Raw genomic sequence first — 21425 nt, 5'->3', positions numbered from 1 at the left:
GAGGAAACTCATTTCCTCAGACGCTTATTCACACTTATAGACATGGCTATTAAAATGTGACCTACAGTTTGATCAAAACTGTTTGATTTTTTACACCATTTTTGTTTTCCTTTTTTCACTGTTATTACAATTCATATAATATGTCAAAGCAATGATATGAATTTAAAGGAATAGCTCACCCAAAAATGAAAATTCTGTCATCACTTACTCACCCTCATGTTGTTACAAACATGTATATCAGTTAAAATGTGTTGACGCATCCAAAAAACATTTTGGTCCAAAAATAACAAAAATGACGACTTTATTCAGCATTGTCTTCTCTTCCGCGTCTGTTGTGAAGCGCATGCACGAAACTAAAATCATGTGACTGCTATTACACCGATGATGTACGACGCGGCTGACGTGTTATTCGGTGCACCCCAGCTGTTTTGTTTTTTTGCTTCATTTACAGTGTGATGGAGACGCACTATGTAAGTTTGGAAAAAAAAACTTTGCAAACATGTCTGAGGATAACGCGTCATTCATGTCACTGCAGTCACATGACTTTAGTCTCGCCCATGTGCTTCACAACAGACGCGGAAGAGAAGACAATGCTGAATAAATTATGGACCAAATAAAGGGTCAACAAGTTCTCAGACTAAATACAGAACATCTTAAACTGTGTTCCGAAGATGAACGGAGATCTTACGAGTTTGGAACGACATGAGGGTGAGTCAATAATCACATTATTTTCATTTTTGGGTGAACTATCCCTTTAAGCACAATTGACTTCTATACTTTACTATGGAAGTCAACTGTGCTTCTGTTTTTTACTGCTTGAATACAAATATCTTCCTTTGTGTTCAGCAGAACAAAGAAATTAAAACAGGTTTGTAACAACATGAAAGTGAGTAAATGATGACAGAATTTTCATTTTTGGGTGAACTATTCCTTTAAATTGAATTTGATCAATCTGAAGTGATTTGGAATGAGATCAATTCAATTTTAAGCATTCTTGGATTTTTTCTAAGAGTTGAAGTTCAAACGTGTGTTTTTTTTTTTGCAATAGACTTTATGCCCAGCTGCACTACTTCCTGAACTTCAGCCAGCTCCTTGTTTCCTGTCTGCCATTATTGGACAAACTGATTAATCCAGGTGTGCCTGATTATTGTTGTTGTGACTACTGAGGTCAGGCACACCTGGATTAATCAGTTTGTCCAATAATGGCAGACAGGAAACACAAAGCTGGCTGAAGTTCAGGAAGTAGTGCAGCTGGGCATAAAGCCTATTCAGCCTGATATATACAGTACAAATACTATAAAAAGCATTGTGCAAAAAAGCAACAAGTTTGAGGGCTACTGTAAGTAGATACCTTAGTTCTGGATCATCACACTCAATGGTGATCGTCTGAGGAACGTTCAATGGATTCTTAAGCACAAATTCGAAGAACTCTGCTGTTCCGAGTGTGGCGTAAAGAGTGTGTTTGGTGGTAATGGCTTGGGAGAGCATGTTGGTGATCTCCTGTGCTTTACAGCGCTCACGATAGGCTTCAATCAAGTGCAGGTCACGAGAATGCTGCACGCGCTCGGCTCTGTGCCTCTGAGAAAGAAAAGAACAAATGCACAGCAGTGAGGATTATAGCTCATTGAAATGCTTGATTTTGATTGGCCAGTCGCAACATTCCAAGGTTCATTATTTTCAGATAACAATCACTTAAAACTAATAGCACACGGTAACCCGGATGCTGCATATCATTTTGACAGGTACAGTTTAATATTACACAAAATTAAATATAAATATGTCTTTTTATTACCAAATATTGTCTTTGTGACATTTGAAAGTCTTAAAACCGTAAGTATGTGTGTTTTCCTCGTTAAAAATTAGCAAATATAATATCTTAAATCATATTTAATGTTCCTTACCTTACTTATGAGGTAAATAGCTGTGTAATATGCGGGATAATGTACAGGCAGCAGGTTGTTATCACGAAATAAGACCCTTCAGTGTCATACAAGACTGATCACATGGTCGGGGCTTATTTCTGCAACAACAACCTGCTGCCTGTACATTATCCCTTACTTAGAAAAACTTATAGATAGTCATGATTTCTATTCCCAGGTTGGTTGCATTCTATGCATTGTATTTTTTGTGCATATCATTCTAATACATTTGACAAAATATGCGCTGATGTAATTCACATACTGAAAGTGCAGAAGAAAGACACCTTAACTATGAAAACTGATATTCCTGCAAGCTGGCAGGAGTGAAAGCAGGAAGAAAGTATAAGTTGGATTTCATCATTCACACAGAGTGAGAAAAATTGGCGAATAATGGAGCTTGGTTTCTGCTTGAAGCTAAAACGAAGCCGTGTTTTCATTATCGACTTGGGAGAGAATGTCAGGATCACATGGAGCACAGCGGTAGAGAATAGCAGACAGCTCGGGCCGAGACAGACAGCTTTTCAATTCTGCTCGATAAAGAACGCCTTGCTCTATCCTTCTCTCTCTCTCTCACCGTAAGGTTTGCATTGTCCTGAAAAGGTGCCGTGACCCTCTGTTCCTCGTGTTGACGGACAGCCGCCATTCTATCCATCTTCCTCTGGCGCACTTCCTCAGATTCGTCCTGCTTATGGAGCATGGCCCCGCCCACTTCCCTCATGGTGCTTTGGAGCAGTCTGGCCAGCTCGCTGTCGGTTTCTGGCAAGCGGCGGGCTCGTCTGGCATTGCTCGCTGCAACACACATATACACATGCATAAACAAGATCTTTTGCCCTGCAAGACCCACATGCTCTACTTTTTCGTTTCTCTGAGGCGACGTTTCACCATTCATTTGGCCTGGCATTTATCTTCATCTTTTCCAGTTATCCCTCCCACCCTGCGAGACCCGTTTTCAGTACCTGCCCTGAGATCCACGCTTCAACATCACGACTAACATAATCCTGTGATTTAACGCCAACAAAGACAGAACGACGCAGGATCAAAAAGAGCCTGCAAGTGTTTTTCCTTAAGCTCAATTCCCACTGTAGCCCAACCTACTGAGACTGAGAAAGACAGAGATCTACAGTACACTGGAAACTAAAGAGTCTCTGAGTGATGAACAAGAGCATGTTGAAACACTCTCTTTATCTTGATCTCATTAGTCTGACATACACACACACACACACACAATCAACAACTGCCCGCTTGTGGCCCAAAAACATGTGGGACTTTTTCGCTGACTGGGTCAGCTATCTTTACAGGATGTGACATTACATACGGAGGTAGTGATGTCCACAATGGTCACAGACAGCTTGCTGTTTAGTAAACAGCTTAACCACAATAAATGCCGACACACACACACTCACACACACACAGACAAACACACAAACAGACACACACACATCACAAGCACTGTAAGGCCAGAAACATAATCCAATATGCAATTACTTGAATGCAAATGCTACTAGCTATGCAAGCTCGATTTCACACATCGTTGCATTCAGAAATGTTTCTGGCGTAAAAGACCCTGACCCTAAGCGGGTGCCCACTAACAGTATTATATGAGTCAGTTATACTGTATTACGGTTCAATTTTCCTATCTAGAGCAATTTTATTAGGCACAGAAGCCACAACAAAGAAGCAAACATACAGTGTTTGAGCCAAGGTGGCTTAGTTGATTTTACACTGTGATCACATATCAGTCCTTCCAGAAAAACGCAGAGTTTATGGTGATTGTTGCGGGCAAAAATCATTGATCTTGCGGCCCGTTTTCTTAAAAAATGCAATGGAATAAGCGGGATATTTATGCAATTTTATGTGATGAAATTGCAGGAACTCGCAAAAACTGTGTAAACTTGCAAAAACTGTTTGCAGCTTTTGCAGCTTTCATTGATGTTCACGTCGCTTAATTATGCCACTTCCTAACATTCCCATAACAACAGGGGACATGGTTGTGCATGTGTGAAGTAAATGCAACATTTTTTCAACTTTCTGCTAAGATATATATGTGACCCGCTCTGGCGAAATGAGTCGGAAGTCGCAACGTTCTATTTTAAGATATGAGCCGATAATGTTGAAAAACAATGAAATTATCAAAAAAAATATTTTTAGCTAATTTCAAAGAACAGACATTAAAAAATAATCTCCCAAAGTTTCATAGTCCAAATAATTGAGTAAAGGTGTTTAAATGACTATTAAAGTTGAAACAGTTTTACTAAATTCGCTTGAAATTGCTTTTCTCAAATTCTCTCGTCCCCTCCGAGCATTTCGGGTATCCCCTGAAACGTCACTATCTATCCAAATATGGTGTTACAAGTTGTTTTAGAGCAAATCAGAAATCTTCATAAACACTGATCGTTTGTCAATGGGAAACCCCGGTGCACGCGATTGGTCCAGCCATCCTCCTGTCAGTCTCGCAGCACTCTCCTATTTAACTCCTTTTTGAATTGTTTACACTGTTATTGTCAAGTAACATACACAAAGATAAGATTGCATAGGCAAGCATTATTTGTTATCTTTTTGCTTGCCTCTCTCAATTTCTCGCGCACACACACACACACACACACGCGCGAACACGCACACGCGCGAACACACACACACACACACATTCTGGTTTCCATGTTTTGTGGGGACATTCCATAGATGTAATGTTCTATCCCTTCCCCTAACTCAAATCCCAACCATCACAGAAACCTTTCTGTTACTTCACATTTTCAATAAACATCATTCTGTTTGATTTATAAGCTTGTTTCTTGGTTTACTGTAATAGCATTTATAATAATGTCTGCGGTCAGATTAAGCTGTAAAATAAATCGTTTATCCCTTTAAAAATGCAATGGATTTTGAAAGATATCTACAAAAAACAGGCAAAAAACTTTAAAGGCGTTTTTCTCAGGTTTTCAGTTGGAAAAAGAGGACAGACAACCTTAATTCAAATGTCTATATCTTTAAAACCATTCAAGGTATGACTTTGACTAGAATATCATTTGAAAGCTTACGATCTCCTCTTTCCATTTATACCAAAATCTCAATTTTGAAATTTGGGTCACTGTGACTCATTTTGCTGGATCAGGTCACATATATGACTTTATAATACGAAAATGCGGGGATTATGAAATCATGGAAGCCCCGCATTATTTTGCGAGCAGAAATCTGCAATTTATGCGGCGAAAGTGTGGCGTATTTAAAAAATACGACCCCTGCATAAATATGCGGACTTTGGCTGATGCATTGAATCATCCGATCGCATAATCGTGTTTTACTAGAGGAACTGACATATGCACAATTGCATGAAGTGTACTTCTGGTCTAATGACATAAGACGCAACTGAATTTGAATATATACATAATAATCAGAACAATTAAAAGCAATCCTACTATTACAACACACAAAGTGTTACAATAAAGCTGATTAAATATAGAAAGGCTAAATTTTAAGCAATGAAGGGAATAGATAAGTGATTTCTCAGCAGAATCCCCTTCCAGAATTACCAACAAATCCTTGTGAGAAATTCACCAGAGCTCCAGAACTGCAGTGTTCTGAGTTCTGGGGATATGAAGTCAAGCTCTGGTGCTTTAGAGAGATGATGTGCCGTACCGTTAAGTCTGAGGACTGTTAAAGCCGGGACAACTCCTCCTGCTAAGCCCTGAGTGGCGTCACTGGGCTGGACCACATGAGAATGTGCTGGAGGAAGAGCCAGGGAACTCTGGGAACCTGATACACGACAACCTGTTGAAAAAAAATCAACTCAATTGAATCACTTCAGTTTGGCCAAATTTAGTTTAGAATAAGACTTCATAATAACGTAAACGAAAAAGCTTTCCACAGGGCGCAGAACCTGACTTCCTGTACTTCATGTAATTTCTTCCTTTATTCTTAACTATTTGGCTGATTACATAAACTGGATTTTGAATTGGCTCTGTAAGTAAGTGTTTGATTATCATTGGCTTTCTCTTTTTTACTTTCTACGTTCACAATAAGAGATGATTACATGAAGCAACACACTCCCGCTCAAATACAAACCCAACTGGTCTCCATTTGATGAATCATTAGAGACCAGTGTATTTTTAAATCTGGGACATTTTGATTGTGCCAGTGTTTGTGAGTAAAGAAGGGTACACATGTACACAGAAAGAATGACATTGTTAAAGCGCGCCTATTTCGTTGCTAAAAAACAATGTTTTTTTGTGTATTTAGTATAATACGTGTTTGTGTGGTTTATGGTTAAAAACACATTATTTTCCACATACCGTACATTTTAGTACCTCCAGATTTCAATCTCTTCTTGAAATGCACGGATTTGAAAGCTCTGTGTCCCTGATTGGCCAGCTAATCTGTAGGTTGTGACTGGCCTGAATACCTCTGACGTCAGCAGGAAATGTGAAGCTCCTTACCATGTTTGAAAGATTCGGTTGCTAACAGAAGTTAACTTACAGGCTGCGAGTCAGAATCAGGCGGAATTGTGATAATGTTGGTCTTGTCTACATCACCAATCCTAGGAAGTAAACTGTTGCCTACAATCAGTGTGATTGTTGTAGTCCAAGAAAAGAGATTTGGGTTGGAGACGATAACTCGCGTCATCGTTTACTTTGGGGTTTGAACCTTTTTCATATCGTTAACATGTACTAATACACACTTACACACCAAAGGAAATTAAAAAAAGTGAATCGGACAATAGGTGCTCTTTAAAGCATTGAAGATAACAGTACTCTAACCAGACACAATACATGAAGTTTCCCGAACCAAGATACAACACAATCAGGCAATTAACATATGCTTATTGCTTATTGTTCAGTTAAGTGAAGCAAGGTTTCAACCAAAGAGATTTCACAGTGAGCGGAGCTATTACGAGAATAAGAATAATGCATTACAATAATAAACATTGGTGTTACACCGAGTTAGGAAACATTTTGACTGTAGCTCAATTGGTAGAGCATTGCATTTGCACCGCAGAGGTTATTGGATTTGATCCCCCCCGGGAAAATACATGATGATAAATTGCATAGCTTGAATACACTTAAGTTGTTTTGGTTAAAAATAAATAATATGACAAAGTGGACTGATTAAAGCTTTGCGGTAAGAAACAAGATGGATGGTCAGAAATGTAATATAGGAGGAAATGGAGAAAGTATGAAGACAACACTGAAAAATGGTGGTATACTGTAAGTATATATAAGGCCAATGACCCTTAGCTTCCTGTTTCGCTATCTATCTCTCCGATTGCTGTGCATTGAGAGGCAGTGAATTGTCTAAACTGCAGTGTTACTGCTTTTCTCACGTAGGTTTAACAGCCGCCATCAAGTACCCCAAACATTGCACAGGATTTACCTTTGATAAGTGACAGGTAAGAGCTCTAATTACAAGACAAAGGTCAGGCACAAAACGAAGGGGACTGAATGTGTGCGTGTGTTTTAGTGCACTGCCAGTGATTGATTAAACTCCAATGAAAATGCAATAGACAGATCCACAAATCAACAGGCCACACATTAAACACGTATTTCTTTTTGTCAATGAGACATCAGCCGGCGAGACAAATGTTTCCACACAACAGCATTTCATTTAAAAGCACGATGGTCTTTTTAAAAGCGTGAAGCGGGTGAGTGAGGGTGCGTAACAGAAGGAACACCAAATTTAATCTCAGCCCTGGGCGAAACGACAGTTTGTGTTGTAGAGATAAGAGATATTTCAAGGCACCACCAAAAAAATATTGATTTATGTTTTGTAAGCAATACAGTCCACAACTCTGATCAAAATAATATTAGGCAAATCACTTCTATTTGTGCTAAAATGGCAACAGATGAAGGTCCATGTCTAATCACTGTCTGAACACAGCCCAGGCATGTCAGTGATAATTTAACAGATGTCTAATCATTGTCCAAATGAAATAAATAAATGAAACCAAACACCTTGTAATCACTGTTGACCTTGCTTACATCAGTGGTTCTCAAACTGGGGGGCGTGAGATGGTGCCAGGGGGCCCGCAGTTTTAGACATTTTTAAAAAATACATTAATTCATCATAAATTCTGTGCTATTAAACCTCAGAAAATACCCCTCCAAATTCATTGAATTCAGGTGTTCCAATCACTTCTAGTGAAAGAGTCTCTTAATGCTTAGGGTTCCCACACCTTAGTTACCTTCAAATTCAAGGACCTTTCAAGGACTTTCCAGGTCCAATACCCTCAAATTCAAGGACTAAATGTTGGGACACATTTCAAGTGAGAGCAAGGTTACATTGTGTTACACTTAAAGATACACTGTTACAGTTCCCTTTCGAGGGAACTCGCGCTGCATCACTGCAGTGACACTTTGGGGACGCCTCCAAGAGTAAGTGCGTCTGAATGTGTATATCAAATTCAACCAATGGTGAGGCTTAACAACAAAGACAGGGTGACGAGGAAGCCAGGAAGAATATCGCTATCTGAAATATTGCCAAAGACGATGTTACAGGGACGCAGAAAGTATGGCAAGGGAGACGCGGCATCTCATTCCCTTCTCAGGGAACAACACATACGTAACCCGAGACGTTTTTATTTGTTAAACACAACTATGCAAAAAAGCACTTTGGTATGAATCAACATTTGCATACAGAAGATATAAGCATTTAAAGCGAACAGTTTAGCATGTGTTCTTAAAAAGTCTAGAATTTTAATGATATTATCCTACACTACACAGGAAATAATATGGATTTTTTTTCAGAAACCTTTGTGCATAAAATAGATTCAAGCACTTTCAATGACCTGTATCTATGTATATTTTCAAAAACTTCCAAGGGCCTTGAATTTTCCCCCCAGATTCACAACCTTCAAGGATTTCAAGGACCTGTGGGAACCCAGAATGCTTCATCATACCAAGACATTTTGTAATTTCATGCTTTCAACTTTGTGAGAACAGTTTGGGGATGGCCCCTTCCTTTTCCAACATGACCAGTGCACAAAGCAAGGTCCAAAAAGACATAGATGAGAGTCCTGACCTCAACCCAATAAAACATCTTTGGGATGAATTAGAGAGGAGACTACGAGCGAGGCCTTATCATCCAACATCAGTGTCTGACCTTGTTGTGCTTTTAGAAGAATGCTCAAAACTTCCCATAAACACACTCCTAAACCTTGTAGAAAGTCTTTCAAGAAAATTTTGAAGCTGTTATAGCTGCAAAGGGTGAGCCGACTCTATATTAAACTGTATGGATTCATAATAGGATTTCATTTAGGTTCATATGCATATAAAGGCAAGTGTCCCAACACTTTTGGCAATATAGTGTATGTTTTGTTTAGTTTAAATTCTAAGTTTGAGATTGTTTTATGTTTTATGATTTGTAGTCATATAAAAGTAAAATGATGTCATAAGACACCACGTTGTGACTGAGGGGCAACCTTCTGATCTCTCTAATGAAACCAATACAGAAGTGGCTTAAACGGCAATTCATCGACTGGCCGCTAAAAAGGCCAAAAAGTGTTTTTGGTCTGTATAAGCTCATTTTCAAAGCTTTACCCATTTTTTTCGGTTTTCCGCGAGTGATTCGCGGTGACGTGCGGCCAAGATGGCGGCGACAGGCAACGCCTACTTTAAGCTTCAAAAACGATCTTCACAAACCAATGGGTGACATCACGGACACTACGTCCATATTTTTTACAGTCTATGGTTGTGACGTGTGAATACTACTGCATAGTCGATGTTTATGAATTAAATAAGAATTTATAGCAACTTTTGTAGGCTACATGCAGCAAAATACCACAATTAAATCACATCAGAAGAGTGCAAGGCAGATGAACAGATGAAGGGTTTGGTGGACTGTTCTGATAAAACACCAAAACGAGAAAAGATCCCAAATATTTTAAATAACTATAGTATAGTCATACGCATGCATTCACAGATCAAAAACAACTGTACAAAACTGCTACGGTAGTTGTTGGCAAACTAAAAGGCTCTCTGAAGAGAAGTAAAAATGGTCCCAGATCTTAAACAAGAATGAAATCTCATCCAGCCTTTTATCAGTGGGTCTGATCTACATGCTGGTTGGGTGCTTTATTATGTTTAATAGATCCCCATTTCTTTCCTGTAGCTTTGTAAGTCATTTAGATACAGTGTAGGGTACTTTTATCATAGTGGAGGACATGAAAGGACATGGTTATTAATGGGATGCACTTTCTTTTTCTTATAAACGAATTATTGCGCAAATGTATACAGTATCATTGTTTTGCTTTTTTCCACCATCAAAGGAAAGATAGAAACTTGGAAATAATTATTGCGGAAATGTGATTTTCCGTCTTTATTTTTCTCTTTCTCAATACCCATCTCACTGTTCTGCTTAAGTCTTTGCCGTGCTTATCAAACGTCTGCAGATGAGCAGTGTGGGGGCCAGAGGCAGGAAGAATTATAAAATCCTAATCTTTTTTCTCTCCATCTGGCCCTGCATACGGAGGTGATGGAGCCTGTTGCTTCTGTGCTAAGCTTCTGACAGCTGAAACGCTTGGAATCGAGACAATGTTTTAACTTATTCTATTATTATTCCATTAGTGAGGAATTAAGTCATCCTGTTCATTTCTGCGGATTTACTGTTTGTTTAATTTTGCACTTGTCTGTGTGCATCAAGCCAAAGTTAATTAAAGAGGATTTCATTACGAGGTGACAGGACGCCAATCATCACAGGAGTCCAATAACACAGGAGTTTCATTTATTACTGTCGCATGACACGCCTGCCTTCATATCCGAGTGGAAAACGTCGGAACAGAAAAGGGATCATGAAGTAAAACATCTATTTGGGAGGATTACCAAGCACGGCAGACTCGCGACATTTTAATTTATCAAAACTGAATTGAATACATTCAATAGATCAATTAAAAGAGTAATCCATTTATACAACAAATAAAAAAAAATGCGTGGGTATGTGATATTAGCACATTCAAGTCCCTTTAATAGTATTGCTTCCTAGAACCAATAATAGTCTTTGCTTTGACCTAGTTAGTCCTCCAAGGATGCTTTCAATAGATACAATCTCTATAAGCCTCAAAGAGCCGGTAAACCTCAATCTCTTGCTAATGGCGACCACTCATTAGGAAACAAACAAATGAACAATGCATTAATCCCAGATTGAGATAGGCCATTGAGAAGCTTTGAGCTGTGTTGATTTGAAGATGCGGATGAGTTAATTGATTCCGGCCGCTGAGAATGAGATACAGAAAAAAAGCAGATGGTTATCCAACCATTTAACCGGGTAATTTCACAGGAAACACATTTTTCGGACCTCTACAGTAAAGAGCAGATAAACAGGAAGACGGCCTTCAAATAGCTTTGATTCAGGTCTGATTTTTAGAATTGGGAGTAACTCATTTTCTAAAGGTCACAAAGGATTGATTCTTCTCATCTTATCGTATTGGCAATGATGAAGAGCTGCTTTCCTATGCTTTAATTTAAAGAAGGTAAACATTGCATAGCACAACATGCAATCCTTACCGACGTTGCCAAGCCGCAGATGCAGAATTCCTTTCACGGTGGTGTAGACATTGATGCCTGGAAATGCCCTGTGCTTGCTGTCATGCCCGATGGCAAAGCTGGCATCCTGCTGGTATTCAGTGGTAATCACTTCCAGCTCATGGCACACCTGGACGGCGGCACGGCCCTGCCGCAGCATATGCTAAAAGTAAATGACAAAAGTAAATATTAGACGTGTGCGAATTTAATCATCAAAGCTGGGAAAATTAAATTACTATTGTTATCTGCTGAAAAATTCACAATCAGCACAATCTGCAGACACGAGATAGCATAAAAACAGCTTTTTCCTCTATCGTGGATGCAGAGAAGGTTATGATCTGATGAAGCGATTTAATGTTCGGCTCTGCTATTCTAGAACGCGCACCCTGATTGGAAGATTCATCACGAGAGAGCATCAGTTTTATCTACTAATTAAATCTCTGTTACACCGATTCCGAATTTGATTGGTTTAGCCGTGCCGAACAAAAGAGTTAACAAGTACATAAATAAACAGCAACTAAGACATATGTTACCCAAGTACCTGACAATATCACAGTCTGATCAACCTATGGTTGCCTAAATGGACCTTTTGTTATTTGTGAAAAGGTCAAAATCCATGCAGTCCAATTATGTTGATGCAATTCTACCCATTTCTTTCCTTGTTTTTAATTCTAACCATTTATTCAACAGCTGACATCGCAAAGAGCTCCAACCAAGGGACCCGTGGTGGTGAGATCTAACAGACGCAGGTGTCTTGAAGTATTGCATGCATATTTAATCATTTCAACATTACACTCCCATCTGAGCGCGCTAAATAATGAATGCCACAGAAAGGTTTAGATGTGCGGAGCGAATGTATGACTTAACCAGCTGTCTGAGCTGTGCTATTAATGAAAACAGTATTTGTACTTGTGTCAAATGTCTGTGTATGGCTGGTGGGGTTATTGCTAGGCGTTGCAGTCGAAAACTTGCAAGGAGAAGGAGTGTGGGGTCTGTCATCACTTTTGTTTGTTGCGTTATTTCTGAAAGGGCACCTATTATGCAAAATCCACTTTTACAAGGTTTTTGGACATAAATGCATGTTGGCAGTGTGTGAACACAGTACAGTAAATGCCTTTATTGTTACTTTATCTGTTTCTCCGCCGCGCACATCTAGTTTTGCCGTGAAGAAAATTATACTGTAAAAGTTAGATTTTTCATAAATCCAAGCATGGGTTTTTAAAACGAGCTTAAAGGATTAGTCCATTTTCTTTTTAAAAGAAAAATCTAGATAATTTACTCACCACCATGTCATCCAAAATGTTGAGGTCTTTCTTTGTTCAGTCGAGAAGAAATTATGTTTTTGAGGAAAACATTGCAGGAATTTTTTAATTTTAATGGACTTTAATAGAGCCCAACATTTAATACCTAACTCAACACTTAACAGTTTTTTTCAACGGAGTTTCGAAGGACTATAAACAATCCCAAACGAGGCATAAGGGTCTTATCTAGCAAAACGTTTGTCATTCTTGACAACAAAAACAACAAACATACACTTTTAAAGCACAACTTCTCGTCATGTAGATCCGGTCGTGATGCGCCAGCTGACCCCACGCAATACGTCATGACGTCAAGAGGTCACAGAGGACGAACGCGAAACTCCGCCCCAGTGTTTACAAGTGTCTTGAAAGAGGACCATTCCTACGTTGTTGTATGTGGAATGATACTAATTAATGTCTTTGTGGCAGTTTATTGTTTAAAATGGTCCGCAAATGTGCGTTTTATATGTGTAACGCGTGACCTCCATACGTCACTACGCATTTACGTTAGGTCGCGCTGGACCGGACCTAGACAAAAAGTTGTGGTTTAAAAGTACATATTTTCTATTTTTCCTGTCAAAAATGACAATCGTTTCGCTAGACAAGACCCTTGTGCCTCGTTTGGGATCGTTTATGGTCATTTGAAACTCCGTTGAAAGGGACTGTTAAGTGTTGAGTTGGGTGTTAAATGTTGGGCTCTATTAAAGTCCATTCAAGTTGGAGAAATCCTGCAATGTTTTCCTCAAAAAACATAATTTCTTCTCGACTGAACAAAGAAAGACATCAACATTTTGGATGACATGGTGGTGAGTAAATTATCTGGATTTTTCTTTTAAGAAAATGGACTAATCCTTTAATTTCTGATCATCCAAGTATTTTGCTGCGGATGTAACACAATGTTTCCTGTACCTTTAGCTCCACAGCAGCTGAGCCAATCAGCAGTAATGATTCACTGTCCCACACATCAATCTGCAGAGAATGTAGGGCCAGGTATCGCAGGAACCATACTCGCTCACCCGGCTTTAGGAATTGTGGGTCAACTCTGTACTGCAGCTGCAGACCTGGACAACCTGAGTCAATAGAAAAAGAAAAGATGGTACAGGAAAAGATTTGTGATTAAATATGTAGATTAAATATTAAATCAGAAGGTAATTAGAGGTGAATTTTATAGAGAGTAGATAAAATATTCAGACTTTACCACAAATCTGAGGTGGGTGAAGTAAGGCTGATGAAAGCAATCAAGGATTTTTAGGTGAAAAACTAACCTGTTTGATCTCGGTAGACTGCTGCCATCAAGTGCTATTTACGGTACATTTTGACAAAAACACTTGCTTTCTCCCACTCTCACTCACCGTCAGTCATGAATATCAAGCTCTTATATTTTCGTGTGCTCCCACATGCTTCCGGTTCAAACTGATGACTGCAATCAGTTTTCCTAATGCTTTTGCACCATTACATTTATGTTTTTGAATACCAATGCAGAAGGCACTGGATCAACTAGGATTACTTCATGTGGAGTGGGGCTAGGCAACAAATCTGTAGTGGTGGGTTACAAAGCATAATCAAGTATTGAAAGCAGCGGGGAGCAAGATCACTAAAACTGCCAAGCCAGCAGTGAAAGCCAAAATTTGTCTAGAATTATTGCAAATATTGGTTTCCAATGTGTAGTCCTGTGTTTATGTGTGTGTGTGTGTGTGTGTGTGTTGGGGGTATTAGTGAGAAACTGTGATTTGGTAAGTACAATTGTAACTTTAGGAAGAGATACAATACTTTGATACATTAAAAATAATTATGAGTCCCACAGATGCAGAGACAGATACTTAACAGCAATAGCATTTGTACCATAGACTGTAAAAAAAGATGGACGACGCGACGTCGCCTCCCTCCATTGTAATGAATTGAAGCTAAAAATGTCCGACCATAGTCGCTGCCATGTTACGTAAAAACGTCAGTTTGGAGCCAAGGCATGCACAGAAGGAATCATCTGTGGAGCCAGAGGCGGAGCCGCGATATTAAACTTCCGCCCAAACGCTCGCGCTTCCAATTCAACCACGCCAAATATAACGACACGCCCCGTTTCTATAGCATCAAATTACTAGCTAAAATTAAACGTAACACAAAAATGAACACTTGAACATATATCAGCGTGATATTAACTACCTGAAAGGACGAAAAACATTTTTGGAAACTTTTATTGGAAGTGTAATTTATTTTTTTTATTTAGAGCAGAGTCCCATTCGTTTGAATGAAAAGGGCGGGGTTTATGACTTGTACTGCAGCCAGCCACAAGGGGGCGATCAAAGAGCTAAAGGCTTCACTTTTCAAGACTTATGACGCACACTCAATTTGTACAAGACGCAATATGATTGGATAACTTTTCTGATTGATCTGGTATAGACGATTTCATCGGACGCACGTGCGATTACGCATCAGGTCCAAACTTTACTTTCGGTTTCTGTTTGCTTAATGGTCTGACTAGTTGCTGAAACTGAAATCTTAAACAAATACCTTGTCAAAAATAACAAATGTTTGGGTTTCCTAGGTAATCTACATGTTGTTTATTTTGCTTGTTATATAAATAAACTACTTTAAAATGACTTTGTGGTTTTTTATTCTAAGTGGAGTTCACCGGAAGTTACGAAAGCCGCTTGTTTATGTTGTTACTGCTGAAACTGTCTATAGGAAGAGAAAGGCAAAGGTCTACACAGGGTTCCTCAGGGTGGGGTGCAAGGTAGGAAGACAAAGCCTTTCTAGCTGACTTGGTACAAACTGTCGTCTAGGTACTGTTGGATATACGCTGGAAGGGGCAATGACCTGGAAATGAGCATCTCTGCCATTTTAGAGATCAATAGTTTGCTGGCGACAGCATCAAATGCCGCCAAAAGATTCAGAACAAACTGTACAGAGTTAAGCAAGGACACACTGGCTGACGTAGGGTACTGGAATGACTGAGGCTGATTGATGGGGGTCAGGCGGGTTGGTATTGAACACAAATCGAAATTACCACAAATGAACACAACAGACCGTGGATCAAGTTTTAATCTTGACAAGCAAAACAAGCTAATGGAAAGTAAAAAAAATAATGTTTAAAGGGACAGTTTAAAAAAAAATATATATATATCAACATCTATCTACACTATTTTTTAAAAAGTTGCATGCTTTTTTATATGATCATTTTACACAAAAAAACAAGGTAACCCTTTACAAAAGGCTGTGTTTATTAGTATTATTAACATAAAAATACAGATATTCCTTCTACAGATTTGTGCACAATATCATGGTTTATCCAGAAAAATGTTATGGCACTGTACTGTACCTCATGGCTCATTGTAGTCAAGAAGTATTTCTAAGGTTGTAGATCCATGCACCAGGGCGTAATGCTTTAGTACATTATGGCTTAACAATGTGCATACTCCTGTCAGTAGACTCAAAAAAAGGTGTTAAATAGTAATTAAAGCTTGTAATCATAGGGGAACCAGTTTTGGCGCTACAGAGCACCTATATAGCACCTCTGTAGAACCATCTGTGGTACTAATGCCTGACTATAGCACAATATGGTTCTACATAGGTGATGTTTAGCACCAAAATGGTTCCCCTATGATTACGAGCCAATGAACCACTTTTAGTGCTATTTAGGACCTTTTTTTTTAGGATATTATGTATCTTTTATGCATGATATTCTGTCTGTTGTAAAAACTTCTAAAATGAAAAAGGCTGAAAACAGGCTGTTAGCCCCCCCCCCCATCTCTTTTATTATGCTATCTTATGTCTTCTGCTTTCTTACTCCGCCACCCTTCATCTATTCTTCTGGCTTTAGTTTTTTCATTCTTCTCTGCTGTTCACAGCAGGCAAATGAGAGGCAGCCTACTTATGAGAGATTCTTATGTAATGTGTGTTCCACCTTACTGAAAACTATATCTAGTAGGGCTGCAAAATTTGGCAAAAATGAATAATAATCATAGTGATTATTTTGTTGAATATAGATATACAATAACATGTTATCTCAAATTCGTGATATTAAAAGACAAAATTTGAAACAGCCGCTTGCAGGTTGAAGAAATATGTAATTTATTTCATATATGTGGCCCTGGACAACAAAACCAGTCTTAAGTCACGTGGGTATATTTGAAGAGATTGGTCCAAAACATGAAGAGTTTGGTTCAAAATCACAATAAACGCCATTTTTTTAAATCAGTATTTTATCAGGTAAGTATTAAAAAGTAAATTCTTCATTTTACGCCAAATCTGATATCCGCCATGTTATTCTGTCATCTTTTCTCCCTTTTTTTTCAAACCGTGACAAACGGCAGTCCTCTTTCTCTGCAGAATGCAATAAATCCGCATAACCAATCACAGCGCACCATTTCACACATTGTAAAACAATAAGGGTGGCGCTTTAAAAACATACAGAATCCTAGTTTTCCTCATCTACTTTGTGCTTCGTGATCAACAAACAAACAAAAAATAATAATTTTGATGGCATTGATAAACCTGTGGTGGCTTTCTGTGGCGAGGAAGAAACTTCAATCGAATAATTTACGTCAGAGGCATTCGGGCAAAGGAAAAATGTCGGCTGTTGCTTGTTCTTACACGACAGCATCAAGCTTCAAAAATCGTCAACAAAAATCGAGCAGGACCAAAACATTTTACAGCTGATCGCTGTCAAAAAAGTTCAGCGACGACGTCCCAAGGATGACAGCAGCAATTACAGTGTTCTTAAAATGACAAAGTAAGTGTTTTGATTAATGACATTAATGTTAAAATTTTTAATCAGTGTATACCACTAGTCAACTAAATGAATATAAAATGGCAAAGATGAATGCACATTTATATATTGATTCAATAGAAATAACTTTCTGGATTTATTGCATCTTGCAGAAAAAAATCATCAGTTTTTATAATAAATATTTTAAATCTTTCGAAATTATGGATTTAAATTTTTATGTTATTATAACCTAAAGATGCTATGTAAAGTTTGTCACTTTCTTGATATAGACAACAAATTTTTACCCAAATTAGTCAAAATGGATTTATTGCGTTTTGGAACCAAACTCTTAATTTGTAGTAATAGCCAACAATACATTGTATGGGTGAAAATTATCGATTATTCTTTTATGCCAAAAATTATTATGATATTATATAGAGATCATGTTCAATAAAGATGTTTTATAAATTTCCTACTGAAAATGTATCAAATCTTTATTTATGTGAGTGGATGCAGTTGTCAAGGACTTCATTTGGACAAATTGAAAGGTGATTTTCTAAATATTTAGATTTTTTGCACCCTCAGATTCCAGTTTTTAAATAGTTGTATGACAAACCATACATCAATGGAAAGCTTATTTATTCAGTTTATATTTTAAAAATTTACCTGAGTGGTTTTGTGGTCCAGGGGCACACATTTAAATTTCATTAATATTGTTCTAAATTCTTACAGTTCAACATTCCTCTATTTTGAAGGGAAGATAACGTTTTTCTTCCGTGTTTCTTTGACAATATAATACTTTAAAACGTTTTTCTTTTCAAATGCAATTCTGTCATCTCTCCTTTTGTATAACCTATGTCGCTTTGTCAGCTTTGTATTCTTTGTTTTGTATAACTTCCTGTTTTCTATCATTTTTTATTCTATACAGCTTTATCTCTTTATACTGTTTGTTCAAGAACATATTTTCTGTAAAGCTGCTTTGCAACTATCATTTGTGAAAAGCACTTCAAAAAAGCATTTCAACCTGACAACGTGCAGTGGTTAAAATGTTTGTAACTACATGAAAATATTAGTAATCCTGCAGAGGTTTGTGTTCACAAAGTACGTGTAAGCAATTTAAGAGCAAACTCACAGTGGGCCACAATATCATGAACCTGGCATATGATTTGAATATGTGAAGCAGAATACAGATTGAACGAAGTACATTTCCTTCCCGCTGAACTTCTGAGGTTTAATAATCGCACAAGGTCATATCACGATTTCAATTAATTGGGCAGCACTGGTTCTTAGCCAATACATAACAGCTTCCAAATGAATCAATGCAAGAAGCTTCGGCCAACACCATTATGATGAAACACAGGAGTAAAGCCCCACTTTGGAAACTGTGGGAAAAGGAGTGCTCTACATTTTAATGTGTTATGAAATATCGGCTTTTGCTAGTTCGTGAGAAACTATTGATAAAAATAACTCACATCAGGGGCAGGTAATAACTATTTTTGGCAGACATATCAACCGACAGAGCCAGAACTGATTTCTCAGCACTACCAAGTTCATAACAAAGTGACTCCACTTCACTTTTCTTCAGCGGGCCACCTTGTAGGAAAACTCCTTCATGAAAGTAATTACTGGACTTCACCCAAGAGCAGTTAAACTCTAATTGCTCCTTTAGAGCTTTTCTTTACTAAAACTAGCGTGTTTTGTGATTAAAAACAGCTACTCATTTTTTATACAGACAGTGATGAATTCAGTCAGATTACAGAGGTGACAATAATATATAAAAATCGTGCTTCTCAGATGTCCTCTGTGTTTTTAATCCTGTCCGAATCGGCCATGTCTGTGTTTTTCTCTGACGACCTCCGTAAAAATTCCAGAGCAATTTACCTACTGTTTTTCCGCCGAACTCAGAGGTCCTCTGAGAAATTTAATCCCGTCCGGATGCAAATGTCTGTGAGCTGAATATCATACACTGTTAAGACTAAACATTGTAATATCATTAACATTATAAGAAACTCCGTTCAAAGTTGTTCAACTCCGGAATTGTAATGTTAATTAATAAAGATATTAAATTTTATTAATCATTATTTCTTCGTTTCTAACGTTACTTTAGTAGGATTTGTATATTTTACTTTGATTTGTTAAAATTAAATTAATAAATTACATGTTCTGTCATAATTTTACATTTAAAGCAAAATATTTAACATTACAAACACGCGTATCCAGAGCATGTGCTCTTCTACAATGCACAAATGCATGAAACAGACACTCCCATCTCTGGAATAGCCTGCATCATTTTAATCCCGTCCGAATCGGTACATAAAATCACAGACATCCTGGGGGACACGCTGAAACTCAAACGTTGTTTGGAAAACTAATCCCGTCTGAATAGTGTAATTGGCTCATTCCTACAATATGTTGTGTACTTGTACGCTACTGACACAACAAACGCATAGCATCGCGTTGCTCGCTCTAGATTACTCGCGGGATTAAACTTTGTGTCATGCAAATTTTTCGCTTGAATTGAATATTTTCAACTTGCGCGAAGGCACGTTTGAGGCGAATGGCGCGTGTTTTTGCGACAATCGTGCTGCCCAATTCGCGTCATTTGCTTCGTCCCGCGCAAAGACATTTGATTGTGTCTTTGCATTGAGTTTGTATGTAATCTGACACAATTTTTTGTTTTTGTGTTATTTCTTGTTTGTTATGTACTCATAGTTATAAGTAAAAATAAAGGCATAGTTACCCCAAAAATTAAAATTCTGTCATTTATTCACCCTCATGTTGTTCTAAACCTACATAAGTTAACCACACAGCTGACTGTACCCATTGATATCCATAGTATTTTTTTACCTAATATGGAAGTCAATGGGTACAGTCATGGGTATGATGATAGAATTTTTGGGTGAAATATCCCTAAAAAAATAAATATTCATATTTTTTTGCATAAGTGGCCATCCATAAAGGCAGTCAAAAGAGAAAATTAAATAAATAGTATTTCAGAGTGCTGAACACAGAATCAAAAGGTGAATGATATCCATACCAGAGCTTAATGAGCCATCCTTGTTGATAAGGTTGAGTACACAAGGGGAATCGGATGGGGATTTCACATTGACCCTACTGCTCCTCTCTGGGTCGAGCAGCTTCAGTCGCTCTGTGGTAACGGGGGGGAAACGGTAAAGCTGAAAGGTAAAATGCACAGAGTTTGGCCAGTCTGAATGCACACCAGCTTGAGGGACCCTGTGTGGAGAGACAGAAAGCCGATGTGAGATCTGAGAATGTGACATTATTGAAAAGCAACGATGACATATTGAGACGAACAGATAAATGAGAACAGTAGCGATGATATGAAAGAGATTATAAAGAGCTGGTATAAATGAAGTGTCTATCAGAGTCCCTCTATGATGAAGAGTCAGTTTGATTGACACCTTCATAAAGAACCAGTCTGAAGGATGCAGTGATGGAGAGTTACCCTTCAATCAAGACGTCAGGTGTATGGACACAATGTTCGGCAGTTCAATACAAACTTGAGAGTTAAAATCACACAAAACATAACATTTAACTTATTTTCGTGTTTGCATGGAGAACATTTCCCTCGACAAAATGCCCATTCATTTTCCCATAGACTGTTTATGACACTTAAACCCCATTCACACAGACCTTTGGTCCCAGAAAATACCCATAAAATTGCCAGCTTCTGTGTGAACGCAAACATGTACCATAAGTCTTCTGGGATCGTTGCAGGACCTAGTAACGAGAAATGTCGCAAACTAGATTAAAGCAGTTATCAGGAAATGATAAATGAGACGCATAAACAATGACATGCGTGTCATGGCAACATTAAGTTGGTTCAACTCTTTATAATGAGGGATTTACAACATTCACAACGAGAAAAGTCAGCAAACTGGACTGACAGATATCAAGTTAGCTCATCACTTACCGCGCTGAAGCGCTGATCATTCAGCAGCATAAAAGAATATCGCAAATAAACAAAAATAAAACA

General features: G+C 38.2%; 1 protein-coding gene across 1 annotated transcript in view; it reads right to left on the bottom strand.

Moving 5' to 3' along the window:
- Nucleotides 1-21425, bottom strand: part of nphp4 (nephronophthisis 4) — a 186137-nt gene that overhangs the window by 18577 nt on the left and 146135 nt on the right. The window contains exons 13-18 of the mRNA XM_073867390.1: nucleotides 20466-20662; nucleotides 13633-13793; nucleotides 11408-11588; nucleotides 5553-5684; nucleotides 2494-2708; nucleotides 1352-1578 (exon numbers count right to left, since the gene is read on the bottom strand). Of these exons, the coding sequence (XP_073723491.1) occupies nucleotides 1352-1578; nucleotides 2494-2708; nucleotides 5553-5684; nucleotides 11408-11588; nucleotides 13633-13793; nucleotides 20466-20662 (1113 nt within the window). The remainder of the gene's footprint in view (nucleotides 1-1351; nucleotides 1579-2493; nucleotides 2709-5552; nucleotides 5685-11407; nucleotides 11589-13632; nucleotides 13794-20465; nucleotides 20663-21425) is intronic.

The sequence above is a fragment of the Misgurnus anguillicaudatus genome, chromosome 5, assembly GCF_027580225.2.
Source record: "Misgurnus anguillicaudatus chromosome 5, ASM2758022v2, whole genome shotgun sequence".
In the NCBI taxonomy this organism is placed as follows: domain Eukaryota; kingdom Metazoa; phylum Chordata; class Actinopteri; order Cypriniformes; family Cobitidae; genus Misgurnus; species Misgurnus anguillicaudatus.
Note: the sequence above shows the minus strand (reverse complement) of the source record. Positions and strands in the feature narration are given on the sequence as shown.